This window comes from Lynx rufus, unplaced genomic scaffold, assembly GCF_022079265.1.
Source record: "Lynx rufus isolate CCGP_SWC_20201006 ecotype Redwood Valley unplaced genomic scaffold, mLynRuf1.p SCAF_2, whole genome shotgun sequence".
Taxonomy (NCBI): Eukaryota; Metazoa; Chordata; class Mammalia; order Carnivora; family Felidae; genus Lynx; species Lynx rufus.
The window spans coordinates 21008159-21035781 of record NW_025814834.1 but is presented as its reverse complement, the minus strand read 5'-3'; the positions used below and the strand labels follow the sequence as shown (position 1 = coordinate 21035781).

At 47.4% G+C, this 27623-nt stretch overlaps 1 protein-coding gene across 1 annotated transcript in view; it reads right to left on the bottom strand.

The window, feature by feature from the left end:
- Positions 1-27623, bottom strand: part of MARCHF4 (membrane associated ring-CH-type finger 4) — a 107184-nt gene that overhangs the window by 4643 nt on the left and 74918 nt on the right. The window contains exons 2-3 of the mRNA XM_047082538.1: positions 20087-20242; positions 14349-14541 (exon numbers count right to left, since the gene is read on the bottom strand). Coding sequence (XP_046938494.1) covers positions 14349-14541; positions 20087-20242 — 349 coding nt within the window. The remainder of the gene's footprint in view (positions 1-14348; positions 14542-20086; positions 20243-27623) is intronic.

Sequence of the window (27623 nt, the reverse complement as noted above, 5' to 3'; positions counted from 1 at the left end):
CTTCTGAAGACCATCTATGGATCCCTATTTGTGGCCTGATTCCAGACAAGGAGACCTCCTCTCTGCCCCTTGTCTCATCATTCTCTCCCAGTGTACCGGCCCTCATCACTTCCTTCAACCTTGTGAATATGAGTCCTGTGGCACTGCTTCATTCATATGTTGATTAGTTCCACAAGCTCTTTTCCCTGTGCGGTAAGCCCCTCGAGGACTGAGTCCAGGAATGGTTGAGGCCTGGGCAGTCAACACAGTAACAGGAGTTTAATGAAGCCTTGGTGATGATGGAGGAGATAGGGGCCTCAGGGAGAGAGAAGCAGAATCTTTTGAAGCCCCAAACTAACTCTTTCCAATAAGAGCCATACACTTGATTCTTAATTAGCTTCTTGATCACACAATTTTACCCTGATTGAAGAGGGTGGCTTAAATTTTTGGTCTGAATGCTGCCTTCTAATTATCTAACTGTCTAGTGATCAGGAAGTAATTAAACCACTTTAATGGATAGGAGGCTGAAGGGGAGAAAGTGCACCTGTTTTTGTAGATAATGCTTGTTTGGCAAAAGTGGGAAAAGCACAAACTACCTTATTTGCATCCACTCCCCTTAGTTCTTCCTCTGCTTCCCACTCTACAAATTACTTATTGATTCCTTGGCTTGTGGAATAAAAAAAAAAAAAAAAAAATGGAGGAAGATGGGTGGGGCTCATCTAATTGGGACAGGTGAAAATAGGCAAGTTGAAGAGTTGGGAGAGAAGGAAGATGAGTTGGAAATGGCAGTGGATGGAGAGAGAGGATGAAATTAGAATAGGAGGGAAAGAAGTTATTGGTGAAGGGAGGCAGAGAAATAGTAGAAGAGGATGGAACATTATAATGCATGGCAATACCAGAAACTCAGTAAGTTTTGATTCACTGGGTGTTTCTCTCAAGTTGTTTTCTTTTTCTTTTTTTTTTTTAAGTTTATTTATTTTTTTAGAGAGAGAGCTTAGGAGGGGCAGAGAGAGAGAGGGAGAGTGAGAATCCCAAGCAGGCTCCGTGTTGTCAGTGCAGGGCCCGACATGGGGCTTGATCTCACAAACTGTGAGATCATGACCTGAGCCGAAATCAAGAGTCAGATGCTTAACCAATTGAGCCACTTAGGCGCCCCTCTGGCGTTGTTTTCTATTTAATTTAATAGTTACCTTGTAACCACCCACAAGGTGCCCCACCCTGGGCTGTATTGTTGGGACATCCAGTCCCAGAAGAATTGCCACCTTCATCTCCCTAATGTCTCTCCACCTTTGGGGGCAACTCTTCCTCATAGAGCTGGAAGATCCTTAAGTGTCAGAACCCTTTGCTTGTCATATCTCTCCCCTGAGGCTCCAGCTGAAGCGGCCCTTTGGTTAGCCCATGAGGAGCGAAGGAAGGTGGCCATTGTGAGTGGGTGGTCCTGTCTGCTTGGCTCCCTCTGCCCCTAAGTCGCTGATGACACAGCTTTGTCAGGGAGTCCTCAATCCTTGGTTGGGATTGGCCTCCCAATCATGGCCTGCTGAATTTTGGCCATTGGCTCTTGCTGTGTCCCAAGCAGTGAGATACAATTTAATTCTATTTAGGTAATGTTTCCTGAGTACCTACTATGTGCTTCTTTGAACACCTGTGATAGGACAAAAAAACTTGTTCTTATTATATACAGAGGTAACAGGCCAAGGTTAACTGAGAAGCCTGCAGAGAAGCCTCCGGCCCCTCAGCAATGCCAAAATCCCTTCCTCCCACCCCCTATTTCCTGTTACTATCCTGATCTAAGTGGCAAAAAAGTTGCAGACAATTCTACAACAGTGCTTCTCAAACTTTAGCATGCATCAAAATCAGCCAGGGACCTTGTTAGAACCCAGATTTCTGGGCTCTGGCCCAAGAGTCTGAATCAGGAGGTCTTGGTTGAGGCCTACGAATTTGCATTTCTAAGATGCTCTTGAGTGACACTGATCCTGCCTGTGTGTAGAGCACACTTGAGTAACACTGCCTAGAACATGATCCTTGTCGTGGCCTACTGCCTCATGGAAGGCTCGAGATTTTGATCAAATAAAGAGCGGTGGGTAATTTTTAAAAAATCTCTGGTTCCCGATGCAGTAGACACGAAGATGTGAGGCAACTAAAGAAATGGATGCTTCTTCTTCTGGACCCAAAGAACTTTGGGTCCCATGCTTTAGAGGCAACTTGCCAGTGAACGTGCATCAGACATGCAGAGTAGCTACCACTTTCTAGCCTTGTGGATTTAGGTAAGTCACTTCCTCTTCTGAGCCTCAGTATTTCTGTCAGTAAATTGGGACTGATACCACCTTTCTTATAGGGTTGTTATGAGATTAGATGAGGTAATGAGTGTATGTGCTGATGCCTGGCACTGTGCCTGGCCACATGATATTGAGTATTGGGGGGTGGGGTGGGGATGGAGATGACAAAACAGGAAAAGCTCACTCATATCTTTTCCTCCTTCGCCAACCCTGTTCCCACGCACAAGCACCTGTTCTTCGTCTCCTAATTGTCCTTCCCAATCCTCAGTCTGAGTCATTGTTTACAGATGAACAAGATGCTGGAGCCAAAAGGAGCTCTGGAGGCCAGCTGATCCTGCAGATGTGGTGACAAGCCTCCACTCCTGCCTCCTCTCCCCCTGCCAGGAGCCTTCAGCAGTGCCAGTGGGGGAATGCTCCCCGCCTGCAGGGCTGTCCACTGTCACACAGCTGCGGGGCAGGACTTACACGGAAGGCCACCACTGCCAAACTCCTCTTCCGGACATTACCCCTCGAGAGCCCAGCCCTGTCAGAATCTGCACTAAAGAACCTGTCGGGCAAGTGTGGGAAAGATCAGTCTAACCAGCTAGGGTTTTGTGGTTTTTTTTGCAGGGGAGTGGGGTGGTTAGGAAGTGGCGTTGTGAGGTGACATTGGCAGCGCCTCCACCTCCCCAGTATTCATGGTGACAGCTTTGTGCTTCTCAGAAGTGTAACCAGAATGTTCTTCTGGGAGTCTCCCTATGGATGATGAGATGTGGATCCAGGGGCCTCATTTGGGCAGGCTCCCCTTGACTCAAATGCTTTGGGTCCTGGTTTGGCCTACTCTTTCAGCAATAAAGACCCAAAGGACAGAAGATACTGAAAGCCTTCGATGAGGGTGAAGCAAAATCACCTTCCCCTTCCGTTTCCATCCCGTTGATGCCTTGTCAGTGTCCAGGGAGAGGCTGTCCCCTTGGCAGTGACTTCTATTACAATTCCCTTCCTAGCAGGGTCCTTGCTGGACTGGTTGACCTTGGTCACGCTGTACAGAATGTCTCTAAGCCCATCAGGGCCAGAACCTTGCTGGTCCCTCTGCCCACCCAGGGCATTGCAGAGACCTGTGAGAAGACCTCAGCTAGAAAATCATGAAGAGCACTGACGCTCCTTGAAAGGAATGTGCTTAACTCGGTAGGACTGGGCAGGGAAGAGAGATATCCTCGGAGCCCCAAATATCCCTGCATTGGTATATGTGAGGGGTCCATGCCTGCAACTGTGTGTGTGAAGCTGATTCCCAAGATACTGTAGCCTTTGCCTATGAGACTTCTCTACAAAGCTCAGGGCTCTCACTATCTGGACTGAAACTACCAGAATTGCATTGCTCAGTCACTCTAGGTGATGGTGATGAAGGTCACAGTGGCGATGATGATGATGGCAATGGTGACAATAGCAAGTACTTATGGAATGCTTGCTATGTTCTGTCACTCCAGCAGGGCTTTGCAAAAAATACAAATAAATAAATAAATAAATAGGCTTTGCAAATCTAGTGTACCTCTCACAGAAAGCCCATAACGTAGGTGGTATTATCTGCACTTGACAGAAGAGGAAACTGAGCTTGGAGAGGCTTAGCATCCTGCCCACAGACACACAGCTTGTCCATGGTGGGGGAACGTACACTCAGGTTCATCTGAAACAGAACAGTGCTGTGTGCCTGGGCTGCTGCTGCCTCCATGCTGCAGGTCATGTGCTCCCCCAGAGACAGCAGTTATGGAGATCTTTTTTTATAATAATCTGTAGGTATGAGTGTACAATTTCTACTTGAATTTCTAATACACTGTCTTTTGTACTTTGTGTTTTGATGTATATGTGTTACATTGTTATAATAGAGTAGTTAAGGATATGGGCTTTGAAATCAGATGAAACCAGGTTCTACTTATATGGCCTTGGGTGATTTACCTCTTAGTCTCAATTTTTCTTATCAGGAAAATGGGCATTTTAATAGTAACTACATCATAAGGTTATAGGGAATAAATAAGATAATGCACATAAAGTACTTTTTAGTGTTTGGTACATAATGAAGAATAAATTTTGGTTCTTATTTTATAAGCATTATTACGAAGTAAGTTCCACACGGCTTCATCTCAAAGGAGTTATGTTAAAGTTACAAAAGTAGTTTATTTAAGCAAATATGCCCAAATTCTAAAAAGTGTTGTCTTTTAAAATCCTGGGATTTTAGGGGCGCTTGGGTGGCTCAGTCCGTTGAGCGTCTGACTTTGGCTCAGGTCATGATCTCACGGTGCATGAGTTCAAACCTCACATTGGGCTTGCTGCTCACAGCAAGGAGCCTGCTCTGTATTCTCTCTCTCTCTCTCTCTCTCTCTCAAAAATAATAATTAAACATTAAAAAATGTTAAAATAAAATAAAATAAAATAAAACAGAATAAAATAGAATCCTGGGATTTTAATTTTTGTTTTACAACTTTTTTTAGCAGAGTCACACCGAATGTGGGGCTTGAACCCATACTCATGACCCTGAGATCAAGACTCACAGGCTCTACCGACTGAGCCAGCCAGGTGCCCCTAAAATCCTGGCATTTTAAAAGATTACCCTGGCAAACTGGGACACTCTCTCTTAGGCTATCCTAGTTCAGAGCATTTCTGGAAATTTCTCAATGACATAGCCTGTGACAGACATGACTAACTGTCCACCAAAAACCCACTCTTCTCTTTCTCAGTAGAGAGCCGCCACTGAGAAGGAATTACATTTTTAGCACTTTGCATCCACGGGGAGCCAGGTGACCAGCATTTCATGTGAACATGAATCAGGCCAAGGTTAAAGAATGGGTATGAGGGGGAAAGTGTGTGTGTGTGTGTGTGTGTGTGTGTGTGTGTGCCTTATCCATGCTCACTTTTATTTTCTATTAGCTGGAGATAAAAGACTCAAGAGCCTAGGGGACTGTGGCCACAAAATGGAAGAAGCCTATGTCCCTGAATCTGTGTGAAGGAGAATCTCCCACTGATCAGGAGCTTCCTACTGCATTAAATCACTGAAATTATATACACTTATTATATGTGTAATTTGCTGGGGTTACACTAACTAAGATACCTTCAGCGCCAGGGTGGGGGCCATAAGAGAAAAGCAGGTTTTGGCTCAGTGGCATATTTCATGGCATCCCTAAAATCTATAATTGGCTCAAGCAGCTACCTGATTTACCAGATTGGGGCTTTTTCTAGCCATAGACCCACTGTCAATGGACAGACACGCCATTGCCTGCAGACATGGCTGCAGGCATTTAAGACAGTTCCCAAGAGGTGTTCCTAAAATATTTTGAGCCCTGTCAGCACACTGCAATAAATGAATTGCCTCCCCAGGGGTCTCCTTTGAGGGGGACAGTGCTCACTTAGCGTGTCTGCTTCTAAATTCGTCATCTTCATTTTCGGAGCATCTAACAGCTCAGCGGTGGAGAGAGGTAGCCTTGCATAGGATGCCCTGGGTGGGGGGAGGCAGAGAGTGGGTAGACTAGGAACTAACAGTTAATCTGGAAAGTTGGAGAAGCCACATGCATTTAATGGAACACGGATTGAAACATCATCTTGCCCATTTATGTGGCTGGCACTTACCAGTTGTTTGGTCTGGCCAAACATTATTGGGAATCCCCCCCCAAAGCCACAGTTGTCAACCTCTGAGAATTATGACATCTTCTCACAATAGAAGGGACTTCAGAATCCTAGAATGTCAGATCTAGAAGGACTTGCAAGTTATCCGGCTCAACCCTCTCATTTTATAAATGAGTTAACCGAGCTATAAAAAAAAAAAAAAAAAAAAAAAACATGAAGTAACTTACCCAAGGTCATCAAGGTTGTTAGTGGCTAATCTAGTCTTCAGACCTAAATTTCCTATTTCCCAGTCTCTCTAGGGCACCAGGCTGCCTTCTCCATATTTTCAGTTTCCTAATCAGGGAATTAAAACGTTTGACAGATGGGGTCATTTCTAGCCTGAGGGAAGGAAGACAGGAAGGAATCTTTGTGCCATGTACGTGTTTTTAGTTAATGTGAATTAAAATTAAGTTTGAAAAATAATGTTTATCTTCTCCTGCTGCTCCCCACCTTTGCCCACTTCCTATAAATCAGAATTTGAGTTCCTTTATCTCAGAGGGCAGGCACCAGTTATCTCTAAATTATAGGAAAAGACCTCAAGGAACAGCACACAGAGGAAGCTTTAACAAAAGATTTCCTATAATTTTGTTAATTACCATAGTCCACTGTTTTAAAGGTTTGGAACAATCTCAGAAATGTTGTTTTCCTTCCTTTCCTTGACCACATCCTACTCACGAGTAAAAAAAAAAAAAACAAACAAACATGATAAGCGTGAGGTCCGCATTTTTGCAGATTTGACTTTTGGGTGGTCAATCTCTTGAGTCTGTAGAGTGAAAAAAAAATGTTTTTGGTGCCAAAGACCTTAATTAATTTGCTCTTGTTAAATCCTAATAACTTGACCTACTGGAGCAGAGACTGGCCCATTTGTTTGCTGCGAGATTCTGTCAAGCTTCTCTGCTGGGGCAGACAGCGTCATTAGAGATGACGGAAGAGGGGGCAGGTGTCATGAAGACATTCAATGTAATCAGATCTTCTCATTGAGAGGACACAGGTGAGGAAACCAAAAACCTTCCAGAAGAGGCACTGCTCCAAATAACAGCAGACTCTCAATTATATGAGGACATGAGGTCTGGCTCTCTAGGCTGTGACGGGCTTCTGGTTTTAACAGTACCAGCAAACCTTTACAGAGTGAGGAATAAACCTTTATTCCTAGGGGAATCTACCTGACCAAGTGCTACCCAGCCAGGTCACTGATTTTTATGAACTCCTGCTCCTTTATGTATGCCATCTTTTCAACACTCTCAACAACCCTTGGAGGGTGGTATTACTATCCCATTTCTCAGATGAGAAAAGGAAAGCAGAGAGTGGTTATGCAAATCGCTTGAGGTCCCAAAGTTAGTAAGAAACTGAGCAATATGTTGCCTGACCATTATGCAGCATGCTCCCACCGCTCCTTCCAGAAACTTGACACTCTGGGTTTTACGACTCATTCCCTCCTATTTTCCTCATTCTCTGTCTTCATCCATCTTTTAAGTGTTTAATACTCCCCAGATCTCCATCCTTAGGCACCCACTCTTTGAAAGCTCCTCCTAAGTTATCTTGTCAAAACCCACAGCTTTACCCACCTTCTTGTTGACCCCCAAACCCATGCTCAAGTTTTATTATCCAACTACCTATAGAAATCTTTCTTTACCTCTGCCCTTCTCTTTAGTCACCAATCCTCATCAGAACTGGTCCAGCGCCCTCAAATCCTTCCTCTACGAACAAGAGGCCATAAAAGGCCCTTTCCTTCTTTCTACCCCTGCAAGGAGACTCTTTCCTGGCATAGCCTTCTCTTTGCAGCCCAAAATGCACTCCATGTGTCTTGCTTCTCTTCTACTGCAAACTCTTCACCTAGGAATTACCTCTTACCGCCTAGGTTTTAGGCTCACAGTGGTCCTTTTGTTTGGTGCTTTTGCCAGAGATACACCTTTCGTTCACCTTGGCTTCACCCAATTGCCAGCCCCACTCTCATGCTCAGCTATGGCATCCAGTCTCCACTCAAACCAGAGCCCTGGGGTTTCTGCTTGCTTCAAAGTTCATACAGCCCTATCTCATCCACATCCTTAGTGCTTCCCAAAGTCATCCCATACACTTCTTCCCCACTGCACTTTTTCACATTTCTTTTCTTTTTGTTCAGACTATGACAAGCATTTTCCAACTGGCCCCTCCCTGCCTCTCTAGTCTGTCCAGCTCTTGGCCACCCTCCCCATAGTTGCCAAAGTTATCTCTTTAAAACACACATACATCTGACCATACTTCTTTCCTATATAAAAGATTGAAAAGAAAGATTTCTTATCGATGCCGCTCTATCACCAACAGGGTAAAGTCTGAACTCCTTAGCACATGATTCCTGACACTGTGGGATTTGGCTCCACCAACCTCCATATCCTTATGGCCCATCACCCACCTTCCTACTCTGGCTCTTGACACTGAGCCATCCATACAAGCATGCTCCAAGTTTCCCAAGTGTACCTGGTTCTCTCAAGTATCTGTGCTTCTACACATGCTAGTCCCTCTGCCTAGAATGTTCTTTCCCACTCTTCTGGACACACTTCGACCTATCTTTCAAAACTAGCTGAAGGATAGGGTTCCTCCCTTCATAAAGCTTTCCTGGACTCCTCCAAGAGAGAGGTAATTGCTCTCTGTTTTGTTCCGCCTTTCTCTACATCTTATCCCGGCTCCCACTGTGCTATGATTTATTTGTAGAGTATGAGCTCCGGGAGGGCAAAGATTCTTGTCTCATTCATTATTTTATTAAATTTCCCTAGTTTCAGGAACAAAACCAGACAGCCAGGAGATGCTACTGAATGAACAGATATGACCCTTCTGAGCCCCTTCTAACTCAGTCATCTTCTGTGTTCACTTATCTCTGTGTCCCAGCTCTTATTATTGACATAAATGATTAACTTGTCTACTACCCCAGTGAAATGTAAGATCCCTGAGAGCAAGTGACTCTCTTATTGGGAGTGCCCTTTCAATAAATATTTTTTCGTCAATGAATGGATTCCCTAAGTTCATGTTGACCAGGGGATTTAGCTTCCCCTGCCCAAATTCCCTTCACCAGAGGAGAGATAAACCACCCAAATTTCATCTCAACTTCTTAAGCCACTCTCTCAGTTGGTATCAGAATAGCACTGATCAAAAGGGAAGTGTAACAATGGCTAACTCCCAAGACCCTGAATACAGGACAGGAGCAGCTAGGGCTCACTAAATTTCTTATTGCTCAGCTATTACCCTATGGGTGAAGGTATTACTGGACCAATTTCCCCTCAAGCTGCCTCCCCATCTGAGCTCTGCATTTGCAATTCCACAGAGCAATCAGAGATAAAAAAAAATAGGCAGTAGAAGTCACCCTGGAATTGGAGCCCAAGGTTCTTGGTCCAATTCTCAGCTCTGCTATTTGTTTAGCTATGTGTCCTGGAGCACAATTACTTGAAAGCTTTTCTCACTTGTTAAATATGGATCATAATACTTACCCTGCTTATCTTTTAGGGTTATTGTGCCCTTTCTCAGTTCTTCTCTGCCCTTTAGGGATTTGGTGCTTTGCTCTGTCCACAGCAACTTAGTTTTGGTTTTTCACAGTGGCATGGATTGGTCTAGGAAGTTAGGACTCTAAGCCAAGAGATGTTTAATCTGTAGGGGTGGTTTGTATCCAAGAATGTACAACCTTTTCATATAACTAAGTCTAGAGCTATTGTCCACAACCCTGGGTCCATGCTGCATCCAACAGAGAATTCAGACCTTCCTGGCACCCATTTCAGGCAAAATCCTTTGGTGAAAACCGAAGACTTTTCCCTGGAGGCCAACCAGCTGGACATAGGCATGGATGGGGCTGATGTGGCTTTGTGGCAACAAGATGACCATGTCCCAGACTCTGCATCTTCTTAGCTTCATGGCAGAGAATATCTGCTGAGCTGGTGTTGGTGACCAATGGGGTGTCTCTTTGTGTCCTTCCCACCCTTAGGAGTTTTACCTCAGAGTGCTGCTCTGATAACAAAAGTAAATCTATTTTTAAGTATTAATTAAAGCTATATATTTTATGTTTACTCAGATTCTTTACTATCTGAGGCCATTTAACAGTCTTACAGAATAGAAAATTTTTTCTTGGTGTCTGAAAACTAGCAAAAGTCCAAAGACTCATCTTAACAGATGGTCTTATCTCTTTCTTACTCAGCCTTTTGAGCTAACACATGGATAGACTCATTTTCCTTCTTCTGATGATAGATTTTTATCAGGGACTGGGTTGCTCCATCCATCCAAGGAGCTTGAGTCTATGGATATGGATACTTTTATGTGACATCTTTTTTCAGCCAACATTTCTTGAGAACACTCACATTTCCCATTATCACTTCTACCTACTTTCCAGTAAGGAATCATCTCTTCCTCTGCCCACTCTTTCAGATAATTTTCTTCCACTTTCTTAGGACTTTTGGAAGGGAAACTTCCACTTTCCCATGGGAATAAGTAAGTGACCAAGTTTTGAAACAGATGACCCCTTAATAGTAATATAGGTGCCACCCTGTAGCTCTCTTATCCATGCTGTCCATTTTTGTGCAGTAAGAAGATCACATATGTCTCATTCTGGCTCACCTAGCCAGGTCTCTGTTCCCTTTTCCAGCTCCTCTTCCTCTCATTGGTTCAGTGAAACAGGTTTGTGTGGCCAGGAGTCCAGATTCATGGATAGAGATAGGAGATGGTAGGACAGAGGTGATGGCATACTTCCTCCTTCTCTCAAAACAAACTAGACCCCGGGTTGGCATTCTGTCTTGTTTGCCCTGGAAGTCTGATAAGGTTAGTGTCAGCTGTGTTACAACATTCCTTGGGTTGGAAGTAACCCCTGACTGGTGGGTGCTTCACTGTGAATATCTGGTGGGAGTCTGTAGCTTTAGGCTTCCCAGAGTACAGTGACACTTGTAACTGTGCATGACTCTTGTGGGGAAACTATGTCAAGGTGGACCCTGCACCCCTCGTTGTGGGTCTCCTCTCCTTCTTTCTAAGCTATTATGTTGGGGCTGAGAGACTAGCCCTACACTAGGATATGGAATGCAGCAAGGACCCACCTGCAGAGAGGGTAAGCTGGACCTGCCTTGTGGAGGCTGTGGTTCCTGTCCTAAATTCCTCTGAGTCTAGTGCTAGCTGTGCTGTCTGGTAGTTCTGTGAGTCTAAATGCCTAGTTGAGGCTAAAAATAAATATACCCCTAGAGACATTGCAGGCTCCACCTGATTGCCTCTTTCAGAGAGTCCCTAAAAGGCTGATACTTTACAACCACTTATGCAGTACTGGGTGCTTTCCCTCAACTGGCCAGAACACTACAGAAGAGAAGTGACCAGTACCTGAACTTCACCCTTAAAACCACCATCATCACCACTGATTATCATCACCATCATCAAAACCACCATCATTTCAACCACCACAAGAATTTGTGCATTTCAACTACTATCCATTACCTTCCACTCTCTTGTTTAGGTCACATATTACTCTCTTTCTGATTTTGTCTCCTAGCATTTTCTTCTATGGACAACCTATCCTAGAAAAAAAAAATGCTGAACTGAGAGTCCTCCTCTGCTGCCTGAGTCAGCCTAAGACAAATCCTTCAGTATAAGTTTCACCATCTGAAAAATGGAAAGAAAGTTATTGGCCCTGGGAAAATGCACTCAAATGGAATTAGCTCCTGTTATAATCAACAAAATGATAGAACAGTCTAAACTCTTTAAAGGTGAGCTAGTTTAAATATAAATATATCTGACCACTTTTGGACAGCACCAAAAGCAATTACAGTTCCTATGCATTCCCCTCTTGTCCGATGGCTGTCTCCAAGCAGTCACTGGCTTGTCAGAGCAGAGTGGATAGATCATGGTGTGGCTTTGCACTCTGGGAAATTATATTCCTAAAAGCTTAGAAGGAATGAAAGCAATATTAAAACTCTCAATATTTAGCTTGTTGTGCTGCTTCCAGAAATCGGGTGACTGATGTATGTATGTACATAAGAGAGAGAATTTCAGAGACAGAAGTGGGCTAGGGGGAGGCAGCTGGAGAGGAGCCAAGAAAGAGACAGAGGACATGACGGTTCTGTGGAGGCCTACTCAGTGGGAGACACTATGACAGGAGAAACCAGAGTGCCAGGAAGGCCCAAGCAGGAAAGGGTGCTGGGTGCTGGGTGGCTCAGAGCCACAAGGAGCAGGACTGTTTGTGATGGCTCTTCCTACACCTGGGTCCAGGTGCACTCAAAGTCGGAGGTGGCATCTGCAGATGTCCCATAAGAGATACTGAAGACTCCTGCTGTCTGATGCAAGAGGATAATGGAAAGAGCACTGGACCACTAATCAAGAGATCTTGCTTCAAATCATAGCTGAGCAATCTTGAGCATATCACTTCCCTTCTCTGGGCCCCACTTCTCTAAACTTCAAAACAAGAGTTGTACAGGTTGATCACATGTTCTCTTCTATGTTCACGTCTCTTGGTCTTCAAGTCTGTGGTCCCCTGAATGGTAGGTGGTATCTATGCTCCTCTTTGACTCCCATGCTCCCTCCAGGGGAGGAGCAGTATGCTTCCCTGGCCCACCCCCAACCCCCCACCTCTGATCTTGGGTTCGTTGATGACTTGCATTGGACCATGGGTTGTGGGCAGAAGACACAGTGTGCCAGTCCTCTTGTGCTTCTGCACCTGCCTAGAAGAGCACACTCAGCAGTCCCTACCTCTCCAGCCTGGGCCCCAGCATGAAGAGACACTCAGAGCAGGCTGGAACCCAATGCACAGTCAGTCAGAAGCTAAGCCGCGCCAAGCCCAGCTGAGCCACAGGCACCATGCAGACCCATGAATGGGAAATCAATGCTTGTTGTTGTGAAGCACTGCAATTCTGGAGTTGCTTGTTACCATAGCCAAAGCTGACTAATACACCACGTGTTGGGCAAGCATGTCTCACAGAAGCTCACATCAGGGACCAGTCAAAAGCCTGCCTGAAGGAGAATGAAGGGCAGCTGGAGAAGCTCCTACAGGCTCTCCACTGCTGCCCCCCTCATGCCAGAGCCATACACCTCCATATGGAGACACCCCTGGCTTCTGGCAGCAACAACCCACGCCTCAGCAGGGTGGGAGGGGATTTCGGTGGAGGGGGAACTAAATTAAAATGCTCAAAGTCAAATTCCTCCTTATTCACAGTCCTCTCTCTTCCACGGTCCTCCAAAACTGGGCAGTCTGTTTCTTTCACTGTCTAGGTGCCATAAAAGGCCGCCTTAAAAAAGGCTCTGGAACTTAGGGTTGATGTATTGGTTTAGTGAGCAGGGAGAGGCAGCAAAAAGCTTAGACAAGTATCCAAGCACCAGCATCACTAGTCTCTGGCTGCTGTAATCAGCATGCAAGTCTCCAGGCCTCTCTGATTCCTAATTTAAAGAACTCCAAAGAAATCCACATAGCATCCTCCTAGCCAAATCCTAGCTAATAGATGTTTTCTTGCCAAACAGAGCAGTGTAGCATAATTGATATAATATACAAAGTAAAGCGCACAGAAGACCACTGTGGAACTTAAGTGCTGTCAGCATCATGGCCTAGGGGACAACCTGAGAGTTCCAAGTAGGATGTATGACTAGGGCTTAACCATGCTTCATGTCATTCAGAGAAAACCAGGACCTCAGTCATTTGAATGAAGACTCCATAGTTGAAAACCGTAAGCATTTTGGGGGGAAAACAGAAAGACTCAGCCCTCCACCAACCAACCTAACATACTAGAAGAGGAAGGAACATAGATTTGGGGATGGTGTGAAGGAACAGGCAGGAATTAGAGTGGTGGGTTTCCAACTTTTTTCTGAAACATCGAAGACTTTAAAACAAAGTCTTACCTAGAAAAGAAACATATGTAAACGGATAAAAGTGTAAAAACTAAGGGTGAAGCAAGGGTGAAGATTCAGAGCCTCTCTGTGTTGCATTCCACTGCCCACTCCCAAAACTAGTTTCCGTGAAGCTGTGAGTGGAACACCAGGACTACATACAGTTTGAAAAACACTAGAGAAATCTTGGGTATTGTGATAGGCTCACGGAAAGCTGAGAAGGGGGGCAAGGGGCAGGTATCATCATGGCTGTTTCTGGGCCTTTTGCTGTGAAGAGGATGGAATTAAATGTATAATCGTCCCTTGTTATAGCTTGGCAGCCATGGAGTACGCAACAGAGAAGAGGGCTTGCACATCCTGTCTGAGGCAGATAGTCTGACCAACTGACCTCTCTCAAGTCTTCTTAGAGGCGAGCCTCCTTATCCTTATCTTCAACTAGGCAAGAACAGATTTGCTCGGGAAAGATTTAGACATCCTTCTCTGGCCTACTTCCTCCCCCATCCCATCTACCCCTCAAGTCTAAGATGTTGGCTCCTCCTGAGCTGGAAAGTCTCAAGCTTGGTGCTTTGGCCTTTAAGAGGGAGGGATCCTGAGAGATTGGTCTAACTCACCGCCACGTGGCTCTCCACTTCCCATAGAGACAAGCCCCAGACCCACCTATGCACACCACGTCCATGAATCCGTACATCCCGTAGCAGATCTGGAAGAGGAGGTCTTGGCGCTGCCATTTTGCCGAGGGACTGAAGGTCGACCAGATGAGCCAAGAGATACTGGCAATGAGGAAGAGGGAACCCAAGATGGCGGCTGCAATCTGCACCTTCTCAATGACTGTCAGAGAGATGGCCTGCCACTGCAAAGAAGAGAAGGGTGGGTTAGCTGTTGCTGGGACACCCTTACTCCATTTCCATTCCATTCTCATGCTTCTTGCTTCTGCTGCCTCGACCTCTCACCTCTGGTTCAGGATTTAATACAGGGCTTTTTAATTTGTAACACAATGGCTATTTTTACAAGTTTCTGAGTTTTATACTGCACTTTTAATATGGAGGAAACCTATAGCACACCAAATGATCAGAAATTATTGTAGGGAGTGAGTTCTGGGCAGCCATCACAGAGAAGGAAGGCCTGTATAACTGATTATGATACAGACAGAGAAATGGGAAGCAGAAAGTAAAAATGCAAAGCCAGTGTGGGTGGTATTCTAGGGCCCAGAATATTCTTTCCGGAGCAACATTGTTTATTTTCACACTAATAGGTGCTTTTCACACTAATAGGACACAGGCCTTTCTTTTGCTTATTTTCTACAACAACACCTGGCGTGTCATTTAATATAAGTGCTAGGGATTACCAATTTAACAGACAAGCCGAAGACGTGGGATGTGGGGGAGAGATAAGAAAAACAGTACAATTTACTGACTATATATAAACACTGAGATTTCATTTTTTAACAGAAAAAGCACCATGCTAATAGCAGTATTGATGGATGGATTGAAAACTGGGGTGTGGGTGGGCTTCAACTCTGAAATTCTGTGATTCTATGGCTGGCCTAGGTAGCACAGGCGTAAGTGGACCTGGAGTTGAATTTTAGTTTGGGAATTATTCATGCTCTCACTCAACAAATATGCACTCTGCTAGGTGCTGGAGATAAAGCAGTAAGCAAAAACACGTAAGATTTCCATCCTCGTGGAATTTAAAGTCTAGAGAACACAGATGGTCAAATAAATTTATTTACAGCTGCAATTTATCAGGCATAAGAGAAGAAGGTACACGGACCTGTGAGAGCCTTTGATGGGGGATTTGACTTGTCAGAAGAAGCAATGCTTGAGTTGGGTGGGAGTTTAGGCAAAGGGAGGAGGGAAGAGTGCTCTAGGCACAGGAGAAGGCATGTGCAAAGGTCCTGTGGCAGCAAAAGCATAGTGAACATGAAAACCTGGAAGAAGGCCAGAGTGGGTGGAACAGAGAAAGCAAAAGGGAGTGTGGGGTGAGACAGCTGGGAAAATAAGAGAAGATCATGTGGAATCTTGAAGAATATGCACAGAATTTTGGCTTTGTCCTAAGAGTAAACATGCTGCTATTGAACACTTTTAACCAGGGAAGTGACAGGATCAGATGTGGGAAGGTAGAGGGCGGGACAGTCTTCTGATTGTAAGGATTTGTGTAAAGCCCTGCAGAGGACAGCCCCAGCAGGCTTTTCAGCCTGAACACCCCAGGAAAAGCAGACAACCATCCATCAGCCAGTAGTGAGTCCTCGCTATGCATTAAATGGCCTGGATGGAAGCACTGATTCTGGCTCAGGAGGACTGACCAGTGGCCCCAAAGGAATTGTAACCACTGGAATACATTTCACTTGCTAGTCTAGATGTAGGACATCAGCCTTTACATTTAATTGTACAGATAGCATTCCATTACAGGTAATTGGGCCTTTAAATTTTCCACTGCTTCCCCTAGCCTAGGGTTACACAAAACAAGGGAATTTTCCAGAAGATGGCCTGATCCTACAGACTCCTCTCAAACCCTCTACCACAAATGTTTTTTCCAGTGCCTGCCTCTCTGTGAAGAGGGTCCTTAACTGAGCTTTTTGTTTTGACCACTGGGTCATCATCAACCTTCACTTTCTCCTGCTCCAGACTTTAAAACCCCCCAAATGTAGTGGCGTAGAAAGGTCCCCTTAATCCCAAGAGTCACCCTAACCCCTGATCCCCCAAGCTGGCTGTAGAACGTAAGCAGGGCCCCTGACTACTGTTTGAAGCATGATGCACAAGGAACAGGGTGGGGTGCTGTGGCTGGGCTCTTCTGTCTGTCCCATGTGAGCCCCCACGAGAGTTGTGGGGAACAGAGCAGCAAAGAGCGAGCAGAGAACAAGAGAGCTCTGAACTCTCAAAGGGAAAGTTGGAAGCCTGTTTCCGATTCTGTGTCTCCCTCTCTCTGCCCCTCCCCCGTTCATGCTCTGTCTCTCTCTGTCCCAAAAATAAATAAAAACGTTGAAAAAAAAAATTTAAAAAGAGGGGCGCCTGGGTGGCGCAGTCGGTTAAGCCTCCGACTTCAGCCAGGTCACGATCTCGCGGTCCGTGAGTTCGAGCCCCGCGTCAGGCTCTGGGCTGATGGCTCAGAGCCTGGAGCCTGTTTCCGATTCTGTGTCTCCCTCTCTCTCTGCCCCTCCCCCGTTCATGCTCTGTCTCTCTCTGTCCCAAAAATAAATAAAAACGTTGAAAAAAAAAGGGAAAGTTGGTGAGGGGAGAAGGGTTCCAAACGAGGTTCTGATCATGGGATCAGGAGACCCTCCCCGTCCTGGCCTCCTGTGCCACAGCACCAGTGAACGGAAGAGCCTGAGGACTGGATGTTTCCTTTCGCACCAGGAAGGGTCCCTGAGCAAGGAGTCGGGACCCGGTTCTGGCAGAGCTCTGCCCCAGCCTGTGCAGTGTGGCCTCACAGAAGTCAGTAAGTCACGAGGACTGTCAGTTTTCCCTTTCATAAAAAATGGAAATAATTGGTCCTGCCCATGTCCTAGAGTATTGTGAGGGCTGAGTGAAATAGCTCTTCAATCAGAGCTTTGAACGGGACGAGCTGCCATCATCTCCACTCTTCGTTATGTTTCAGCAAAAACACAGTGATGCACGTCAAGGTGGGGGACTCCTAAACGTACCCAGCCAAGTCTTCGCCTGCACACTGGAGGTGAGAGGAGCCAGACCCCTGTATGCAAGCCTGCCCCATCAGGGCAACCCTGGGTAAATTGTGCCTCCACTGTTTCATCTGTAAATTGGGAATAACAATGCCCACTGCACTGGGTTGGTTTCAGTTTTAAATGAGATAATATGTGTGAATACTTAGTGTGACTAACTCCCTCCCCCCCTCCCACCCCACAAGCACTAACTAAACATTTATTAATGTAACTGCAGTTCAGGTGGCTCCCTCGGTTAAGCACCGACCCTTGATCTTGGCTCAGGTCACGGTCTCATGGTTCATGAGATCAAGCCTCGTGTCAGGCTCTATGCTGAGAGTGTGGAGCCTGCTTGGGATTCTCTCTCTCTCTCCCTCTCTCTCTGCCCCTTCCCTGCTTATGCTCTGTCTCTCTCTCTCTAAATAAATAAATAAACTTTAAAAAAAATGTTTAAAATTTTAAAAATATATAACTGCAGTTCAGTTGTAGCAGAGAGGGCCTGGGTACCACCCTAAAAATCCTTTCTCAGTGCTGCTTCTGCCACAAACAGAATCTTGCAGAGTATCTCTGGGATAATGTGCCGTCACAACCACTGTCTCTCACAACTTTGTATGGGGCATGGACCGTGAGGTGCGTACCCCGAGACCTGGGAGAAATCTCCCCACTCTGACCGCAGAGGTATCCTGCCTGCTCCGTCCTGTCCTGCAGGTGGCTCAGCTGGGCTGTGGGAGCAGAAGTCAGCCCCACTGTGGCTGTCTCACTCCTGGCTGGGTCCGAGAAGCCCAGGGACACAAGCGGGACAATCTGGGCCACAGCCACACAGCACCGCCGCTAGGCCAAACTACTTCCTCTTGCTGGTGCAATCTGGAAAAGTGCAGTGCCATTTACTGAGCACACACCACGTATTTCCAGGAGCAACAGAATCCAAGGGAGTCAGTCCCCAGTGTTCAGAAACTCACGGTTAAAGACATATTAGTAACTTAAATTAATACATCAGTATCGTCAATGCTGCCATTTGCTCACCATACTTAAAAAGATTAGAATAACCTTTTCTTTCTTTCTTTCTTTTTTCCTCCCAGGAAAAAATTATCCCTGAATGGTTTTTCATTCTATGAGTCAAGCTCCAATGCCTGTTTATGAGCCAAGGGGACACTTCGGGGTAGTCCCGTGGATCTGGACCCTGACCCTCTTCTAAGGCTTGAGTGAGCTGAGAAGGAAGAAGAGAGTTAATACACCCCAGAGGGCATGGAATCAGCAGTCTCATGACACTGCTATTTTAAGACACTTCAAGATTTGAAATGAATGATTAAAGATGGAACCAGCACAGCGAGAGGCATCTCTTACTCTGACCCCTCCATATACCATCAGGATGGCTGAGGTGCCTGGGAGTCTTAGGGCCTCCTTCCAGAAACGATGCCCCCTGCTGGCCCACATGCATGCAGTAGCTCACACGCACGCACGCACACGCACGCACGCATGCACGCACGCGCTCTCATTCCTGACAGTGCCTCATGTACGACTACGTTGTGTTTAAAATAAAACGCGCCAGACACTGCAGCTCCAGGTTTCTGGCTCACCCTCCCTGCAAAGACCCCACCCCCACCGTCACTCCGAACCACCGCCCTCCTGGCCTTGCAGAATCGACTCTGCCCCCTCCCCCTGACAAAGGAGAAAGGAAACAGCTAGATCGGGCTCCTGAAGCTCCCTTCCTCACTGGCATGCTGGCTGATTGACTGTGTGGCAGCTTCATTGGCTGACCATGCACATGTAGAGGTATTTCCAGAAGCAAAGTGCTCTCTGTACGTGTGGGTGCGCCTCGCAGGGACCGCTGTTGGGTTTGGAGGATTTTCGAGGCAGGGCAGGGCCCGCCAGCAGCTCCGGACAGGGCAGGAGGATGGGAGACAACAGGGTGCGGGTGCGGCCCTGTCCGAATCCCTGCGGCGGGCCCCACCCGGCCTGGCCCCCTCTGCCCCTCAGGGTCGCCCCTTCCCAGTCCTCCCTTTTCCTTTTTCCTTCCATTCTGTTTCTCGCCACCTCCCTCTCCTGTCTCTTCTCCATTTCCCCCGTCCCTTGTCACTAGGAGTGTGGTGGTCCGTGGACCAGCGGCATCAGCATCACCCCTGGGTTGTTAGACATGCAGAATCTCAGGCTCCGCCCCAGACTCCTGCGTCACAGTCTGCTTTTTTTTTTTAATTTTTTTTTAATATATGAAATTTATTGTCAACAGTCTGCTTTTTAAACAAGACTCTGGGTGAACTGAGTGCACATTAAAGTCTGGGCAGTGGCCCTGAGTCTCCTCCCTCCTCATTTCTTCTTTCCCCGCCCTTAGCTTTCCCTCAGTCTTCCTCCTCACACCCCTCACCCTCTGTCCTTTTTCCATTCTGCTATCACCTGACCTCTGGTCTGTCCCTCTTTCCTTTCTTTTCCTCCCTGCCTCCCCTCCGTCATTTCTTTCTTTCCTTTCCCCATCCATCCAGCCAGCCAGCCATCTCTCCCTCCTTCCCTCCCTCCCTTGGCTCACTGATCCTATCACTTCACGCCCACACTTCTTTCTTTCTAAATCTTTCCTTTCCCTTTGCCCCATCCCTTTCCCTTCTTACTGAGGCCGAGGAGAAAACACGAGTTCTCTCATCCCCTCTGCCCACAGGCCACTGCCGTCTTGCCCACGCGGCCCGTCTCGTTCCTTTTCTCCAGACTGGCCCGGACTCTAAGGGGAGACCATCCTCGCTCCCGGTCATACCTGCAGAGGATTCTTTGTGCTTATGGCGATGACATGATACTTGTAGTAGCACAGCTCACAGCTCCAGCAGCCCCGCTCGCTGATCCACTTGATGAGACAGGGCTGGTGCGTGCACTTGACCGAGCCATCACAGCGGCATGGGCTCAGCAGCTCCCCCTGCAGGGAGAGAGGCAGAGGGCGGTGAGGTCCCCGCCCGGCGTGTGGAGCGACGGTTGGGGCCACCCAGGGATGGCAGACCACACCACTGAAGCCAGGTCACGGGCTTTGTCGGGAAGCACCAGAGGTCCATGGGGGACAGGGGAGCCAGGCAGCCTCAGTGAATTCGACTAACAGTTCAGAGCCTCAGCACCCATTGGGTGCCGCCCAAGGCCTAGGGTGCCTGTAAAAATGAGCGGGTCGGTGTCTATGGAAGCCCCTTGCTGTCCAAAGAGGGTGCCAGCCTGGCGGACTTCTCTGTGAAGGGGGTCTCAAGCTCTAATGCCCTCAGAGCCAGGCACACCATGCAAGTGACACAGGCAGCCAGCTGGTAGGGACACGGGCCAACCTAAGGTCCAGACCCCAAGTTAAAGAAAGGGAAAGCCACTGTCAGCGCCAGCCCATTCTGCACGTGGGAATCTAGGGAGCGATTTTTATGTAAAGTCTCCCAATAGTGAGATGTCCACAACAAAGGCAAGTCTTCTAGACATATCGTGAGCGTCATTTTGCCCGAGTTTGGAGCTCTGGTCTGAAGCCTTTGCACTCCCCCGCAGACCAGCACGTGGAGACTCAGGTCCCTCTGTGAAGCCTCCCTCCCCGGGTCCCTGAGTGACTAAACCTTGGCAGGTGGGGGCAGGCCTGAATCCCAAGGACCTAAGAGGTGTGTATCCATCCCTCCAGGCATGTCCTTTGGGCCTGGCTGGGAGTGGCCACGAAGCCTAGTCTAGGGTAGGCCTGGAAGCAGGGAGGCAGAGGACCTGGCCCAGCGAGATGGTGGCAGGATCTGAAGACCCTTGTGAGTAGACTGCAGAGATGGGCTTAGCCTCCAGAACACCCTGTGACGACATGTCAGTGACCGTGACTGAAGCTGGCGTGTATCTGCTTCCTGCCAGGCCCGACGTGGTGGCCCCAAAGTGCCTCTGTGAGCCTCCCTGACTCTTTTTCCCTCTCTCTCCCCTCCCCGTTCCCTCCTTCCCCTTCTGGCTTGTCTTTCTCCCTCCCAGCTCAGAGTCCATGGTTTCTACTTGCTAAATCCCACCACCCCCAAGTCCCTCATTTACTTTCGTAAGGACTTGACAGTTGGGCCACCCCCCATCCCCAGCCTGTGCCTTCTTCTGACCTACCCCAGGTTCTCTTTCTCCTTACTCCCTATGCCTTCCCTTCCCATTCCAACTCGTTTATTGTGGACCCAGCCCCTCCACCTCACTCCTATCAAAGGACCCAGAAGATGTCCCTGTGCCCCACACTGGTGCGTTTGCGATTTGGCCACGTAAGCCACGTCCCTGCTAACTTGGAGATCCCACCATTCAGGAAACCACATCTTGTTCCCCATTTTGAATAAGCAAGCACAGGAGCACCTGACCTGTAAGACACACATTTAACCCATGGTCTTTGCTGTTGACTGTAGAACCAGCTATTCCCTCCAAAGATGCACAGAATCATCTTTCCCTTCCAATTCAACCCCTATCACTCAAAGACCACACCTTGGCCTGGATGAGGTCTACAATGTTCTTTTGTACCTGGTCTACCTGTCACACTGCTTCTCTCTCTTCATGATAGTTCCAATACCACCTCCTACAGGGAGTCACCCCTGACTTTTCCAGGTTGAGCTCAGTTCTTTGATCTCTGAGTGCCTTGTGCGAGCACCTTGGGCAGATCCCTGTTAGAGCACTGAGTACCTCCTTATAAGGATCTGTGAGTATGCCTGTCTACTTGTCAGAGAAGCCCTGGAAGGCCGGGATGAGGGGTTGTTCACTCCTTTCCCCCAATGCCTAGCCCTCCTCCCCAAAGGCCCTCAACAACATTTGTGTTTGAGTAAATGAAAAAGTTAATCAAGTGTCTGTTCAGGTTCCCTGCACTGTCCCGAGGAACAGGGATGAGACTGCCCAGTCCAGGAGAATAGGGACCATGTCCACTTGTGGACCTCTGGACCCCAGCACCTTGCCCAGTGCCCAGCACTCATTGTATGTATGCGCCATGAATGAACTTGGTGGTAGAAATTCTCAAAGTTCCTGGTCCCCATACAACCCTTCCTGGTTCCCCACGCTGCTCCTCCAGTATTGACGGGCCCCCTTCACTGTGGCTCCCGCCCTTCCCATCCCCTCTGTTGCAGCACTTCCCCCATTTGTCTCTAGGTTACTACACCGTGATCCCTTACAGGGACAATATCTTTTCCATCTTTGCATCCTTAACACCTAATATAGTGCCTGAAACAGACTCTCCATCCAATATTGGTGGCAAAATGCATTCATATCTGTTTGATGAACAAGTTTTGCTCCCCTCGAACATGGCCAGCTCTGGCTCCAGGTGGGCAGCTGTGGTGCCTGGGAGAGTAGAAGAGGCAGGAGACGGCCACACTGCTGGACGCCCACCACACCCTTCCAGGTCCAAGGGCCCTTGGTAGTGAGTTGTTGCTGTGTGGCTCTCAGAAAGAAGCAGGAGGGAGAGAGTGGGGGGAGGTGTTGGGGGAGGGGCAAAAGCCCTCATCATTCATGGCAGCATTTCCCAGGCTCATTAATTCTAACAGGATGAGCTGGGTTTGATTAATCGGGTTGTTAAGCAGCCACGTCAAATTGCCAGTGGAGTAAGAGACATGACTTCCGGTCCCTGGCAACGTTGCCAAGTGGCAGAGAAGTCTACACTCCTTGCTTCCAAGCAGCAGCCAGGAGACAGGGCAGGAAGAGTTGCTGGCCAGGCACAACTGGTCACAAGACCTGGACTCTCCATCGAGGCTGTAGATGTGCAACCACCAGGGCTCGCAGGAGTCTCTGCGCCTCAATATACTTATCTGGGGAAAGGGAGAGCATGACCTGGCCTGGCTGGCCCCAGCGCCTGGTTAATAGGCCAAAGGCGTGCTGTTTGCCCGGGGGCTCCTGGTTCCCCACGCTTTCCCTGGGAACCAGACACTCCCGAAAGGCAGACTACGAACTTGCTTCAGGTGCTACAAAGATTAGAAAGTAAGGACACCAAAACTGTTAGAAAGGTTTAACTTGATAAAGGAAGCAATCTAGGATTTTAGCAAAAATAATAATGATGATGATAATAATAATAATAATAACAATAATAATAATAAATCTGGAAAGATGTTATTTTAACCTTAGCATTTACATAAGTTTTGTATGTGATGATTTAGTATATTTTTATGTACATTTGGGAGAAGGGCCATAATCTTTGTCATGTTTAAGGCTTCTAAGAGGCCGCTTTACCACCTTTGACTGGTCAGGCCTATGCTTCTTCAAGAGCAGAAGAGATGGAAATGAGCCGGTAGCCAGACGAACTCAGGTTAGCCTTAAGATGATCTGTGCAGTAAACTCTGTTAAAAGCTGAAGTGTTGGAGCAGGAAGTGGTAAATGCCTCTGAGTGTAAGAACGACCCCTATTGAAGAGAAAGGTTAAATGACCAGCTCAGAGTCACTCAGCCAGCCGGTGGCATGGCCAGAATCTAATGCCAGGTCTTTGTGACACCAGCCTCCAAGCTTCTCAGCACCCCGCTCTGTTCATCCCTCCTGTGGACTCTGTCCCCACTGTCCCTCCCACACCTGTGCCCACGGTCTCTTCTCTGTCTCTCCTCCAGCCTCCTTGCCCAGCTGGTACCCCTCTGTCAAGTCTCTCCAGACTGCTAGCTACAGACCTGTCTCCTCTCCCCATGCTGCCACCCACAGTTGAGTGGTTCTTCTCTGTGTCTTCCAGGATTGGAGCTGTTCCTGTGTGCCCCATAGAACTCAGCACATTACAGGTGCACAGTAAGGGGCATTTGCTGAATGGATGGGCACCAGGTGTAGAAGAGGATGAGCCCCTCTGGTCCAGCTCCTGAGACACCAGCCCTCGGGCTGGGGGGATTATTATGATCTTGTCTGCAGAGCTCAGCAAACTCCACGGATCAAAGGGGCTCATTAAATGCAAAGGGCCCTAAACACTCCTTGATGTTCTACTTGAAGCTTTGGGGCCCAGGGAATGACTAAGGCAAGACAAATCAGGTCTTCTCGAAAACCCTGGCCCCAAGGGACATGGTGTCGGGGAGGCATGAAGAGCATGTTTTTCAGAGATTGGCTCCTTAGGTTTTGAATGCCTCTTCACACTTACCAGCTGTGCAAACTTGGGCAGGCTGCTCAACCTCTCTGAGGCTTCTTTATCTTTCTGTTGCAAGCAACTCTTACCTCCTCCAAGGGTGGCATGATGTCATGCCCACAAAGTGCTAGATACAGTGCCTGGCACAAGTAAGTCCTCTTGTGCAAGTATTGCAATTCTAACTCGGGTTTCCATGAGGACTTTAATTTCATAGTTTTTTTCTACTATAGCTCTATTCTGTTCTCCTACTAGCAAATAAGGAAGGAGCCATGCCTTAGGTAAAGGGTCCGTCGAGCCCCTGTGGGAGGGTGAGATTAAAGAACTATCTAAGACCGTCTGCCCTTGTGAGATGGATGAGGGATCAGAATATAGATCCTGCCGAATTCCGGTCCAGGACTGTCCTCTGTGTCACCACGGGGATGCTGAGAGCATTTGGGGGGCTCTCCTTCCCCGGGGATGTTGCACAGAAGAGCACGACCCTCCTGGATGGGTTAAGTGGGGTCATGCTAGAGGCAAGAGGCAGGACGGGTTGATCTGCAGCCTTTGGCTGTGGCTGAGCTGGTGGGCGGGGAGGAGAACTGGGTGGATTCTCCTCACTGCCAATGACAAGGCAAGCTGCAGGTGTGAGACTCCAGTCGTTTCTCCATTCACAAATTTCTTTCTGTTTATTTTCAGCTTTCTTCCATTCTTTCTCCCCTCCATCGGAAAGGACTTGCTTCTGGAGTCCTTAGGTTACCTGGTTGCCATGACAGTGGCAGGTAAGCCAAGACTTCCCATTCCACCCACACAGGCACCAGGCATCCCTGCCACAGAAAGACACAAATGCAGTCTAGTGACGCCAAGACAGCCCCAGCCCTGCTGCAATGTGCAGCTCCAGAAGATCAGAAAAAAGGAGACAACAGGAGCCCTAGCCTTGGGGTGCAGTTGAGGCACACCATCCACTACCGACACTACTGTGGTGGTTAAGAGCTCGGACTCTAATCCTAGGAAGTCTCAGGTATATCCAGGCTCTTACAATCTGTGTGACCCTGGGAAAGTTGCTTAACCTCTCTGGGCCTCATTCAGTCATTCCTGTATTCATCAAGCGTTCATCTAGTATGTTCCAGGTTCTGTTCTAGGTGACAAGGATACAATGGCAAGTAGAACTAACCAAATTCTCTAGTAGACAGCGAAAGACAATAAAAAATATAAACAAATAAACTCTAAGTACCTAAGATGCTGTCATGTGCTATGGAGAAAAATGAGCAGGGAAAAGGAAAATAGAAGAGTAGGGAGTAGGAAGGTTGGTATTCTAAATAGGGTGGCTGACAGGCTTCACCAAACAGGGACATTTGAGTGAAGACTTGGGGAAGGTCAAGAGGCACACCATGCAGATACCTGGGAGCTGAACATTTCAGGCAGCGGGAACATCATGTGCAAAGGCCCTGAGGCAGAAGCATGCCTGGCATGTTTTGGGGACACCAAAGAGACTGGTGTGTCTGGGGTAGAGTGAATGAGGGGAAGGGGAGTAGGAGATGAGGTCAGAGATATAAGGGGGAGGAAGAATGAGAGACAAATCAGGAGACAGCCACTTTAAAAACTTGGCACTCACTACGAATGAGAAAAGAGAGTTTTGAGGAGAGGAGAGTGATATGATCTGACCATGTTTGACAGGATCACTCTGGCTGCTGTACTGAAAACAGACCAGACAGAAGTAAGGGCCAAGTAGAAAGACAAGGCTGTTGCAGTAATCCAGGCAGGTGATGATGCTGTTTTGGACCCGTATGGAAGCAGTGGGAGTTCTGAGAAGCAGTCAGCTTCTAGATCTGTTTTGAAGACACTGGTAATAAGATTTGCTGATGGCCTGGATGGGTGGATGAAAGGAGAGAAATCGAGGATGATGCTGATTCTGACCTGAGCCATGAGACGGATGGGGAGTTGCTTTCATTTGAGATGGGAAAGACTCAGGGAAGGACAGGTTTTGGAGGGCAGATTGGGAGCTCAGTTTTGGACGTGTCAATGTTGAGATGCCTATTACATAGGCACCAAACAGAGACCCTTCCCAGCCAGACCGGCCAGCTTCTCGTTTCCCGTCTCAGTGTTGCCAAGGCCAGACCTTGGCTCCTGGAGACTAACAGTGTGTCAACCCTGGCACAAAGAAATAAGGAGTTGTTGCAAGGTAATTTGATTTTAAAAAGAAAGAACTCTATTACCAAGTAGGAAAAAAAAAAGAGATTTAAGGCCTTAATGAGCTATAGTTATCCACACTAAATCCAATTAGCCACATAATTATTTCCAGTTCTGCTCTCATACCAAGCAGCTTAATTTCACAAACACACACACAAAACACACGCGTAGAATCTCCCTCCCTCTTCATGGAAAAATCTCCAGCCTCGCTTCTCATCAGTTCAGAAAAAAAGAATACAGAAAGACACAAGGAACACCAGCACACAGACCCAAACCCAACCCTCCAAACCATGGGCTTTCATTTTCATGATAATTATTTTATTCCTGCAATGCTTTTCCCCTTATAATTTAACTGGTATAAGACAAATGTACCTATTTCCTCCAACTGCCTCTAAATTTACTCAACTGGTACTAGAAAGAAGAACTTAACCTCACAATAATTGAATTTAAATAACATCTAATTCCATACAGTCAAACACAGCCTGCATAATAAATAAACGAAGCTATATGAGGGGCTGGAGGAAAGAAAGAAGGTCATGTCTTATGCATATATTCATAATCATATCTGTATTTCTAATGACCTAGATGGGCAATATCCTGTCCGTTTGTCTTTCTGTGTAACTCATCATGGTCCTTGCCATCGTTACCAAAGAGCTCAAATTAAAGGCTGTTCTGCCCTCAGTCCTTTGCCTGACTCAATAGAAAAATGTAATTTCGACAAACCTCCGCTGGCCAGAATCGGGCGATGTGCGGACGGCAGAGGGCTGGGCTTGTTTCCAGGGCTCCAGGCCGCCAGGGTGAAAGTGCAGAAATTCCAGGTCACAACGTCCTCTTTCTTTCCCTCAAAGGTGGCCAAAGCAGGGGCACAAGTCAATGGCATGTTAATAAGGGGCGAATACTGAACTGCCCCCTGGGGTCGGCCCTCCACACTCCCTGTACATTGGCAGAGGGATGCCCGGTTCCAGTTGTGCAAAACCTTTGTATTCTTTGAAGGGGTGGTGGTGCAACTCTGCAAAAATTCATTTTCAGCCACTGTAATGAGCACATCACTCGGTGTGTAGAGGGGATACAGCAGATGTTACAAGTGTAAATGAACGATGATGATGTGC